This window comes from Zingiber officinale, chromosome 7A, assembly GCF_018446385.1.
Source record: "Zingiber officinale cultivar Zhangliang chromosome 7A, Zo_v1.1, whole genome shotgun sequence".
NCBI classification, from domain to species: Eukaryota; Viridiplantae; Streptophyta; class Magnoliopsida; order Zingiberales; family Zingiberaceae; genus Zingiber; species Zingiber officinale.
Window position 1 is genome coordinate 97,782,060 of NC_055998.1, and position 12,236 is coordinate 97,794,295.

A 12,236-nucleotide genomic window follows, 5' to 3' on the forward strand; every position below is an offset into this window, starting at 1 on the left:
ACTTATTACAATCAACTTAAATATATTGATGTGTTTGGTATTATAGGATCTTTTTATTAATAAAATTACCAAAAAGGGTATAATACTATTAATAGAGGATTTTGGGCTTTTTATTAATAGAGGATTTTGGACGAATTTCTGCACTGGGAGAGAGAAAATTGGAAAGAGGCATTGGTGGAGAAGATGACACGGCGCTGGAAGAGAAGTCGACGGAGATAGAAAGATATTAGATTTATAAAAATTTATGGAGGATAAGATGAGGATTTATGAAATTATATAAGGATATTTTAGAGAAGAAAATTATTAAAATAAGATTTTTTTTTAAAAAAGTAGGGTCTTCCATACTTTTTAAAAAATAGTTTATAAGCTCCAAAACAATTTATTTTGACAGCTTATAAGCTGTTTGAAAAAAAAATTATCAAACAAATTTAAAGAGTTTATAAGCTCCAAAATAACTTATAAGCTGTTTTAGAGAGCTTATAAGCTCAGCCAAACACCCTCTTAATATAGGTAATTTAAGTAGGTCAAATGAGTATAGAAATTTTAATTTTTATTATAGAGTTCAAACTTTAGAAGTAAAACAAGCTTTAAATAAGATGTACAATGGAAAAGTCATTGGACAAGATGATATTTCGATAGAGGCATATATGGAAGTGCTTAACGAAACAAGTTATTGAATGACTTACAAAATTATTTAACATAATATTGAAGATAAAAAAATACCTGATCAATTAAGGATAAATACTCTAGTTCCCTTATATAAGATCAAGGGAGACATATAAAATTGTGCAAACTATAGAGATATTAAACTAATGAGTCATATCATGAAACTTTGAAAAAAAAATAGAAAAAAGATTAAGGAAGGAGACCACGATGATCGAAAATCAATTTGGATTTATGTCTGGAAGGTCGACAATAGAAGCTATACATTTTCTTAGACAATTAATTGAAAAATATTGGGAGCAAAAAAAGATATATACATAGTATTTATTGACTTAGAAGAACCTCCCTCCATATCCGTGGGGCCGGCACTAGGGGGGCCGCTAAGGTAGCGGATCTACCTTTTTTAGAAGAAGCTTATTATAATAGACCCCCAAGAGAAATTATATGGAGAATTCTAGAAAAGAGAAGTGTTAGCGTAACATATATTAAACTAATTAAGGATTTATACAAGAATATAACGATTAGAGTAAAAACTTCAGGCGAAGTAACTGAATTATTTCCAATAAAGATAGAGTTACATCAATGATCATCTCTAAGTGCCTATCTTTTTACACTAATTATGGATGAACTCATTACATATATTCAAGACATAGTACTGTGAAGCATGTTGTTTGCAGATAATATTATTTTGATAGATGAAACACATGAAGGAGTAAATGCTAAATTAGAATCTTGGCGGAAAACACTAGAAGGAAAAGGTTTAGGCTTAGTAGAATAAAGACAGAATATATGAAATTTAAGTTTAACAATATTAGATATAATGAGATAATTGTTAAAATAGGAGACAACGAGTTGCCCGTAACTGAGAGGTTTATATATTTAGAATCAATTTTACAAAATAATGGAGGGAATGAGAGAGATGTCTTACATAGAATACAAGCAGAATGGTTGAAATGGAGGAGAGCGTCGAGTGTTTTATGTGACCGTAAAGTACCTCTAAAACTTAAAGGAAAATTCTACAAAATCACAGTTAGACCTCTATGTTATATGGAGCTGAATGTTGGATTATGACTCGAGCACATGAAAAGAAGATAAGAGTTACAGAGATAAGGATATTAAGGTGATTGTGTGGACATACAAGAATGGACAGAATAAGAAATGAGCGTATTAAAGAAAAAGTCGGAGTTGCATCTATTGAGGAAAAACTTCAAGAGACGTGTTTAAGATGATACTGACATGTACTTAAATGATCAATAAATACTTCAATTAGACGATGTGAAATTATGATAAACACGTATATTAAATGAGGAAGAGGAAGATAAAAAAATACTTTATTAACAATAATAAAATAAGATAAACTTTATTTAAATATAGATGATGATATAATTGGAGATATACCTCAATGATGTAAAAGTATCTATTTAGCCAATCCCACCTAATGAGATAAAACTTAATTGTTGTTATATAATAATTTTTTAATTTATAATGTTAGATTAAATTGATCTCAACCATTATCAAGAAGTATAATGACTATAAATACATCTCTCAAATTATTCTAAAAAGAGTTTTTTTTTTTTTCAAATCCTCTCAATCTATCTTAACTTTTATTATGCGAATCTTTTGCCAGTTAAATTTGTTTAGCAACTTAAAAAAAATAAGATATTTAAGTGTCGCTCGGATAAGTCATACTAAAATTAAGCTTGCGACATTTAAGATAAATGGTTGGGAAGGATAATTATTTATTAATTAAAAAAAATAAATCACAGGTATAAAAACGTGATATTTATCTATAGCAACTATAAGTGACGGATCCAGATAAAAAAATAAAAAACATGTTCAAAGAAAGAAGTTAAAATTTATCTTCCTTTTCGCTCCTTCTCGGATTTTAACATATTGATAGAATTTTTTCGAGAGCAAGAGATGTTCAAATACACCCCTGCTCCCCCTAGATGTTCAAATTCAAATACACCCCTGCTCCCCCTAGATGTTCAAATATACCCCTGCTCCCCCTAGATTCACCACGGGCAACCATTAATCTTAATTACCAACTACATAATTATTTAAATATTTTGGGTAATAGAAATACTTATTAGGGGAATTGTTCTAAAATATGCTTAAAAATTGAATGTATCAAAAGGTAAGTGTCCGTTGACCACTATTTTTTATTTTTTATGTAAACATAACTAAATCAATAAGGATCTATTTAATACTTTTTTACATTTTTTTATAAAAACAAATTTGTACTTTGTTAAGTCCACTAACTAAAAATAAATATATTATAACATCAAAGTTTAATCAAAACCATATGTTCTTGTGGTCAAACCTTAGTTTAATCACATCTCACCCAATTTGCCCCAAATTTAGCCAAATAAAAAACAATCAAATTCCCCTAGTTTTCCAAATGACGAGCATCAATATGAGTAGAACATTGTTTTCCCTTTTCATTACATTGAAAAGGCTACAGCTTTCCCATAATATATCAACCAATACAAGGAGAAATCACTTACCCGTGAATCATCATTATCTTAAAGTTACAAACCAAACTTATTAATATTACGAATACTTCGTCAGACATTTCAACAATGTAGTTAATCCTTCTGGTCATTTACAGTTAAAATGAATCTAACTCGGATCTACTTCCAATCAAGTATGTCCAAGAGCCAGAGGACTTCGTTCTCAGAGCTTGCAGCGTCACAGAAGTCTATCTCAATGCCAAATACACCCGTAATACTATGGTTGTTGTTAGCCATAAACAGCAAGGAAATCCAAGCCCTTATTCCCGATATGAATGGATATCCTGGTGCAAAGTTGAGGTAGTCATAAGCCAGTGCCCTTGATGCATCGCCATCAATATATCCAAACACAGATTGGTTTACGACTCGTGCCATTTGGTTGGTATCTTTGCGACCAACAAGGACCGACACACTGATAGTTTGCTCCAATGAAAAAGAAAAATTTGGCTCAACCTGCATCACCATCTTGTAATCATCACTTTCCAAGTGTTCTTTGAGTGGATCAGGTATCCCTGAAGGCGGGTTCCTTATACCTGTCTGAAGCACAGTACCTGAGACAGCTTCAGAAAATATCAGTGTCTCTTCAGACCAAAGGTCAATGAAGAATTCCAAGTCATGAAATGAAAGCCTCGACTGCGGAAGGGGTTGAGGAGGTTGGGATCGGCCAAATGTCACAAATAGCTTGTGGTAACTTATGGCTGGTGGAGGCCTTTTGCAAATGGAAGGCCATCTCTTGGCACAGATGCACTTCCAAAAGTAGTCATCTCCAGCGATGTCTCTCCATTGACGACATACCAACATGCACGAAACTAGATCTTCACCATCGAGAAGTGGAAAGACTGCCTTCAAAACTTCACTTGACAGTGAAGTTTTAGCCATTATGCATCAGCTCTGTATAGCACAAACAGGCAAAAGGGTAAAAGCACGAATAGCTCCAGATCAATACCAAAGGCTTCTCATTCAAATGTTGCTGAGACCCGAGTGGTGAAGTTGAGACACTACCTGCAAATTGTTAAAGAGAACAAACTGTAGTTTACACATCTATCCTTACAAATTTTGAGTGTATCATATTGGGCTCTCTAAATTCCAAATTCACACATATCACGTAATATGTGGCTATTTTGAATAAAAAGAAATAAAATGATAATAAAGATAGGTTTGTGTTTAGTGTTTATAATGATGGAAGGAATTGAAATCAATAGAAAATTACAAATCTCAGTGCTTGTTGCAGATTTCAATGTGTCTCCTTGACCAATCTTTTATTTACACATAGACATTATTGAAAAAAAAAACAAATTGTAATAGCTCATTTCCTTTGTTTTCTTTCCCTCCGAAAAGGTAAATGCCGTATCAATGTGCACAACGCCATAAATATATAGAAGAAGCTAACTATAATTCACCAATGTAATTACAATTTCAACATCACTACAACTCTTCTTTTCTAATGGTGCATTTGGTTCTAATGATTGATTTGGTTTGCAAGAATATTATTGTATTTATTAAGAATTTTCATAGAATAATTATTATATGTTAGGCTATAAAGTGAATTTGGAATACCAATTCTTGTAAAATTCTTATTGCTTATGTTCAATAGTTAGTCCTTTCGCCATTATAAGAGAATATTCCAACTTAATTCAATTATCCAAAGAATATATACATTAAATAAACAGGTTGGTAGAAAGGAGACGGAGAAAAGGAGGGAGAGGGGGAGAGAAAGGGAGGGGGCAAAAGTAAAAAAAAAAGTGTTTATTTAGAATAGGAGAGAAAGAGGAAATAAAAAATTCCATCTCTACCCTTCTTCACTCTCTTCTTCTCTAAGCAGTTTGGAAAGGCAATAACATTGGCTGATGTTCTGCTATGGTCCAACAACTCTCCATGATCCACCACCCAGTGGAGGCCTAGCCATGGTCCAACCATGACTGAAATGGTTTGATATTCCGACATCCACTTGCTTATAATTGTTCGACTATGAGATCTAGTGGAATAAATTGGTTCAATGAACAAATCTAAGGGTTGGATGGTCCGTTGACAATCTATGGCAGTCGGTGATGGCCTAAAAAATAGTTAATCATGGATGGTGGTGATTCGTTGTTCAACGATGAGCAATTACTAATAAAGAAAGGGTATTGGTCTTATCATCCATTTTAATAGAAAAGGCCAAAGAATCCCACCATAGGTCCCTTCTCTCCATAATTTCCGTCCCTTCTCTCCATAATTTATGTCCCTTCATTTTGACTCCCTTTGGTCTTCCTTTACCTTTCACATTTTCACTTTAATTGATTCGCGTCTAACTAATACACTTAATATTCATCTGCTGAATATCAGGATGTCATGACCCAAATGGCTCCCAACTCTTATGTGGTTGGTGGAATCCTCTTGCCATCATCAAAATCTATTGACATCCTCTATGTCAAATGTTGATCCATTTGATAAAATACCATAGGATGCATTCACACGTTATGACTCAAAACTAAGTATTGATTATTAAATATGCAGAAACAAGTAAAATAAACACAATTTAACAATGAATATATCTAAAAGTACAGAGAATCCATAAACTAAAAAATCATAGATATCTAAAGTAGAAAATATAAGCAAGTGACAAACTCTCATCAAGGAGCAAATAATCTCCCAAAACCCCAGCAGAGGGAAACCTAATGTTTTGGTTAGACACACCAAAGCTTGTCCTAGGTAAATCTAGAGGAAAGACAACAGAGGATGTCAGAAAATAGAAAATAGCTAATAGGAATGCACACTATGCCATGTGTAATAGCAAGAAGATGAAAAATAAACGAGCATGCATGAAAAAAACTAGCAAAGTAAGCATATGAGAATCTTTTAATCTGATAGCATCATGAATTAGTATAGTATTTTTTTTTAAAAAAATATTTTTATAGAAAGATTTAACATGTGGCCTTTCGGTTTTCTTCTTACTATTTGAAGGAGAGATGCTCCCTATATGCACATAATGGGAACAAATTCCCTGTTGAATAACCTGCACACTAATTATCAATAGAGTGTGACATACTATTAAAAGCAAATGAGAGACCAATAAACAAGTAGTATTTATCCTTTTTAGCTCTAGTTAACACACAAGATGTATCTGAATCAATAATACTAGTAGCCAATAATGACAAAAGCAAGTTATATCATAAACATGACAATGAGTTTAAGCAAGCTAAATATATAACATGTGATGACAATAAAGCATAAGGATATTAGATATAAAATAAATTATATCTAATATGATGCTTATAATCAAAGGAAATAGCATAAGAGTTCAAAGCTTAATGAAAACCCCCAAAAAGATAAAGAATAAATAAGGTAAAAGGGTACTTGCTCCATCAATTAGGATTCCTAATTGACGCTCACTAGTTTCTCATAATCCCTACAATTAAACAATTCTTAACTCAATTAGTCAACAGGGTCATCTACTCTTCAATTTATCATTAAGGATTAGCTTCAATAGCTAAATTAGAAAGTTAGTGTCACTCAGTGTCAGCAAGTCATAATATATTAGTAAGCATCACAATAGCTACCCATAACTAGTATAGACTTGGAGCTTCTTTTATCCATTAATTGATGCATTTATTCAATATAGTACATAACAAGATAATATTTTAAAATTTCATTTTATCTTTTAAAATCTAATTGCTCATAAATCATGATTAGTACCCTTGAAGGGGAGTCATACAAAACAGAATTTAAAAGGATTGAAGATTTTGTTTTGTTTTTACATATCTAGCCAAGGCTAAAACATAATCTTAGGACCACTATTGTTCTGTAGATAAAAGCCTCTATTTAATTCCCTAAAATTCCTTTGCTCAACTACACATAAATACACAACTATATTGTTACTAAGTTCCTTTTCAGCCTTCTCTAAAAGCTTTAAACAAATATAGTCATATCAATTTGCCAACTGACTCCCTACCCCCGATCATACTTTTAATTTGATAGAGAAAAGTCCATAACAAAGACAGATCCTACCACAACAAAGGTTAACAACGATATTCATACTGAACTGACAAAATAGGACAACAATGTTCATATTGTACTGACAAAAGGTTAACAACAATGTTCATACAGCAGAGACAGTTCCTACCATAGAAATAGTACTGACAAAAGGTTAACAACAATGTTCATATTGGTAATAAATGATACGGTTATTTCGTAGTCAAGGAAAACATTTCAGCAAATCTGTCCTCACTAGTAAAACTTTGAAAGGATACATAATTGCAATTAGAACAATAACAAAAAACTATTAACTGCATGATGATTAATCTCGTGGCTTTAGGATTACATCAATTTACATATTTCTAGAATATTAGCCACCAATTCCTCTGTGTCACAGGAGAAAAATCTTTTGGATTAATTTCCATGTAATGGTGATCAAGGAATGAGGATCCTATGTCCGACCCCAAATAGTCAACATGGCTCGATAATGGTGACGATTACGACAACTACCCTATAGTATTTGCAGTACAACAAATCATAGCAAAAATTTAAAATCTCGCTAACAAACAGATCAAATCTCCTGCTAAAAGAGGGATCAAACAAACCAATGCTAGCTGTAAAAAGATGTCATAACGATAACTAAAATCAAGTAAGAAATCAATCACACTATCATCCAACTTGCTTGTAAACTTTCGAAGAGTCTACTGTACTGACGAATCGAGCAAAACAGCAATCGGTAGCCCCGAAAGAAAGGTGAAAATACTACCGACGAATCGGGCAGCCGCCGCGAAGAGGAGATCGCAGAATCTTCAAATCAGCAGGCCCGAGGGCAGATTTGCCGGTGGGTTTGGCTGTGCAACGGGGGAAGAGGATTACCTCCGGCGAAAAGCGTTGGATCGGGAGGTGACGACGCCGTCGGTCGGTCGGTCGGTCGGTTTTTCGTCGGAGAAATAAATCGCCCCCAAAGTCGCAAATGCTACCTTCTCGGCTCGTGCGACTTTACCGCCCCCATCTATTGGTTGAACAGGTGGGCTCCGTAGTCAATTTGCCTATTTCTCCACAGCAAGTGCGCCATGCTAAAATAAGGAAAAAATAATGTTTTTTTTAAAAAAAATATTTAGCAATTATACAATATTAATCAATCAACCCAAACGAACACCAAAGTCAACCTTCATGCCTAAATCTTCACTTCTCTTCCCTCCAAAACTCTTCGATAGCCTTTCCAGAAATGTCTGCCGCCGCCATTTCCTCCATGCTTCTCACGCTCCGCCTCAACCCAGCAGCAGCGCCACCACAACCGCCGCCATCCTCCAACAAACCCTCTCCCACTTGCCCGCTTCCACCACCAGCGGACCCTTCGTCGCCGCCGCCACACTCCAAGAACTCGTTGACGTCTCCCTCTCCTCCCATGGGTTCCATCTCCTCCCCCTCGCCTTCCCCCAAATCCGGCACCTCATCGACACTGACACCTGTAATTGCCTCATCAAATCCTACATCCGATCCAACGACCACCGCCGCTCTGTTCTTCTCTTCGTCGCCATGCTCAAAGCTTCCGTCTTCCCCGACCTCTTCACGTTCCCTCCTCTGATCAAGTCCGCCGTGCAGTTACACCTCCTAGGATTTGGCCTCTCCATCCATGGATGTGTTGCTAAGATTGGCTGTGACTCAGACGTCTTTGTCAACACTGCTCTTGTGTCGATGTACTGCTCATTTGGCCATGTCCGTGATGCAGAACGAATGTTCGACGAAATGCCCCACAGAAACTCAGTTACTTGGAATGCGATGATTACTGGATATGTCAATAATAGGCGGTTCAGAGAAGCACACGAGCTGTTTTCCAGGATGATTAGGTCTGGGTCTGAGCTCGGTGAGGTGACAATGGTGTGTGCCTTGACTGCTTGTTCCCATCTTGGAGCTTTGAGACAGGGCATCTGGATTCACAATTACATCAAAAACCACAGGTTGACAGTTAATGTGTTTGTGGGGACTGCGCTAATTGACATGTTCATGAAGTGCGGGGTGGTTGATGAAGCAGTGAAGGTTTTCCGGGCAATGAGAGTGAGAAATGATTTCACTTGGAACGCTTTGATGTCAGGATACGCCATGAATGGTGGAGGAGAAGCCGCTCTGGGGGTCTTTAATGAAATGATTGCCAAGAACATCAAACCTAATGGAATTACTTTCTTAGCTGTTTTATGTGCATGTTGCCATCATGGATTTGTCGACCATGGAAGAAAGTTCTTCATCAGCATGGAGAAGGATTTTGGATTGCAGCCTAGGATTAAGCATTACGGTTGCATGGTTGATCTTCTTGGGAGAGCTGGTTTATTGAAGGAAGCTTATGGTCTCATTCAAACTATGCCAATGAAGCCAGATGCTGCAATTTGGAGGGCACTAGCTACTGCTTGTAAGATCCATGGAGACTTGGAGCTGGGTGGGCTTGCAATAAGAAAATTACTCGAGTTGGAGCCTTGTAGTGGAGAGAACTATGTCTTGCTGGTGAATCTTTTAGCTCGTGATCAAAGGTGGACTGCTATAGGAAAAGTGAGACAGATGATGAGGCAAAGAGGGATTAAGAAGGATCCTGGATGTAGTTCAATCGAGATTGATGGTGTTGTGCATGAATTTCTAGTTACTGATGGGTTTCAAAGGGATGAGTTGGGTGATATCTTTGCAATGCTGGTTAAGATGACGAGGGAATTGAAGTTGGCTGGTTATCGCGTGGACACGGATATGGTTTCTTATGATTAGGAGGAGGAAGGGAGGGAGATGTCTGTGATGCATCACAGTGAGAAGCTTGCGCTTGCATTTGGACTGGTAAGAACTCGACATGGATCGGATTTAAGGATAGTGAAGAACTTGAGAATGTGTGTGGACTGTCATACCTTTTTTAAGTTTGTTTCAAAGGTCTTCTAGAGGAATAACAGGTACCATCATTTTGCTGATGGAATTTGCTCCTGTAAAGACTACTGGTGATGAAATTTTAGTTTTGGTTTTAATTGGTAATTATATTTTGAAATTCTAATCTGAGTGATTAAACTATATTGTGTTTGTTTAGGGAACAAAAAACAGATGTTTCAATTTCATTTGGGAATTGTCATTCCCAATCTTCTTCACAGTATTGTTTTTTATATGCGAAAATATTATATTTACCTTGTGTAAGAAATATATTTAATAGTGCAGGAAAATGAGATTGGAAAAGATGCCTCTATATAGGAAACCGAACTGACCTTACTGATGGCTGGAGAGGCTTTGCTATGGATCACAGTTTGGAAGATGGGGATGCCGGCATTTGAATTGAGGAAACCTGCTAGATTTAAGGTATTCTCAATCTTGACACGAGTACTTCCAATTGTTTCATTGTAGTTTATGCATGACTTCTCTTAAATTCAAATAGATAGATGATGGAGTATCACCCACTTTTTATTATCCACCAATGTTATTTGATTGCAGATTTACATTGTAAAAGCCATTGGGAGCGAAGGAAAAGATTGCTGGAGATGTTGATGGAGCAGAATCACCAGAAGAATCTCTAGAAGAAAACCAGCAAAGACTCATATGGCTGAATGTTCATATATAGAACAACTTTGGCTCTTCAGATGTTGCTGCTCGACAATTGGGGTACGTAATCAAGCTGCTTCAGTGTAATTTGTAGTTCTTGATTGTCAGTAAGATTGCTTTTTTGAGGATTAGTAAGGGCATTAGAGCAACTGTTGCATCTGCTAATGTAGTTAAACATTATGACCACCTGCAAACTATCCTTATAAGATGTGGATTGTCTATACCTTACAATTCTAGCGCGAGACCGAGTTTTAACTTATCCTCTTATTCAAGCCATATAGTGTGATAAACAAACACAGACGTTTATTTTAGTATATAAGCATCATCTTATTGTACATAATCACTAATGGTATTATGAGTTAAAAACTGAATTAACAGTGTTTAAGTCTGATGATTAGAATAGAATACAACACAAAAAAGAGTATCTCAATGAAGTGTATCATGCAGATGTGACAGGGATGATTGTGACTTAACAGGAACTATTGTCAAGAAGTATCTCAACGAACACTAAAAAAGAAATCATCATAATCACCTACCTAATCCTAATGCTTAATATTGGATTTTAAAAATCTTGAAGAGCTGATCAAAGTAATTGTCCTATTTTATGATCACAATGCAATCATTTCACTTCCTCCTTGCAATTGGGGAAATTAATATATTAAGAGTGCTCACTCGCCAATGGCTTATTTGGTGAAGTGTTACTTTCAGAAAGATACTTTTCAGAAAAAAAATGTAAATAGAAGAGACTTGTGCGTGTTTTGCTATCTTCCAATAATTAATCTGTCCTGCTGCCAATGGCACTGCACTATTCGAAATAAATGATTTTTTTTTGAAATTTCATGGCAACAATAAATAATTAACGACACTTAAAATTTTAAAAATTTTTAAAAGATGCACTTAATTTTTACCTATTTATTTTTCATTTTATCTCTTCCACCAACCATTGCAATGTTAACTGTCAAAGAATAACATTATTGCAGCGTTGAATTTTAAAAAATAATATCACTGTGGTGTTGTATTTTAAAAATTAACTCCACAATAATTTTTTTTTAAATACAACACTACAGTGTTATTGATTTTACGGTTTATGCAATACCAAAGTGATTTTAATTTTTAAAATACAACACCACAGATGTTGATATTTGAAATGTAATATCATAGTGGTTGTTTTTTAAATAAAGCACTATAGTAATTGACAGTAAGAGTAAAACGAGAAATACATGTTTCTTTGGGAAATCTAAAATTTAAATGTGTCTTTTGAAAATTCCACATTCTTTGTTCAATTGCCGTAAATAATTTGGAAATCTTGAAGTCAGATGGAAAAGTTGAAATTTCATGGGCTTGGAATGCAATTAGAAGAATTCAGGGAGAAAAGACAAATTATGCTGCAATTCTCCATTTGATTGTGGATGCCGTCAGTTGATCATCATCACTCTTCCTAGAGCGTGATGGGGAAGGAACAGCAGATCTGCAGTTCGTCGAGCTGCCGTGCCCGGGCAGAAAAACAAACCCATCTTGTTTTTTGTTATCATTTAAAAATTAATT

The 12,236-nt window shown here is 35.2% G+C and overlaps 2 protein-coding genes across 5 annotated transcripts; one reads left to right on the forward strand and one right to left on the reverse strand.

Annotated features, from left to right (window-relative positions):
• Positions 1 to 2,953: 2,953 nt before the first annotated feature.
• Positions 2,954 to 8,142, reverse strand: LOC122001851 (F-box protein At5g39250-like). Its single transcript, XM_042556811.1, has 2 exons — positions 7,897 to 8,142; positions 2,954 to 4,178 (listed from the first exon to the last, which is right to left on the reverse strand). The coding sequence occupies exon 2, from the start codon at positions 4,053 to 4,055 to the stop codon at positions 3,297 to 3,299; it is 759 nt and encodes a 252-aa protein (XP_042412745.1). The 5' UTR covers positions 4,056 to 4,178; positions 7,897 to 8,142; the 3' UTR covers positions 2,954 to 3,296.
• Positions 8,143 to 8,173: 31 nt separating this feature from the next.
• LOC122001850 (pentatricopeptide repeat-containing protein At1g08070, chloroplastic-like) lies at positions 8,174 to 10,919 on the forward strand. 4 transcript variants are annotated; one of them, XM_042556807.1, is made up of 3 exons: positions 8,174 to 10,057; positions 10,309 to 10,451; positions 10,584 to 10,919. In XM_042556807.1, exon 1 carries the CDS (start codon positions 8,226 to 8,228, stop codon positions 9,879 to 9,881), a length of 1,656 nt encoding a protein of 551 aa, XP_042412741.1. In that variant the 5' UTR covers positions 8,174 to 8,225; the 3' UTR covers positions 9,882 to 10,057; positions 10,309 to 10,451; positions 10,584 to 10,919. The 4 variants fall into 4 exon arrangements, with proteins under 4 accessions (XP_042412741.1, XP_042412744.1, XP_042412743.1 ...); XM_042556810.1 differs by having other exon boundaries at positions 10,314 to 10,451; XM_042556809.1 differs by having other exon boundaries at positions 8,174 to 9,947.
• Positions 10,920 to 12,236: the final 1,317 nt, after the last annotated feature.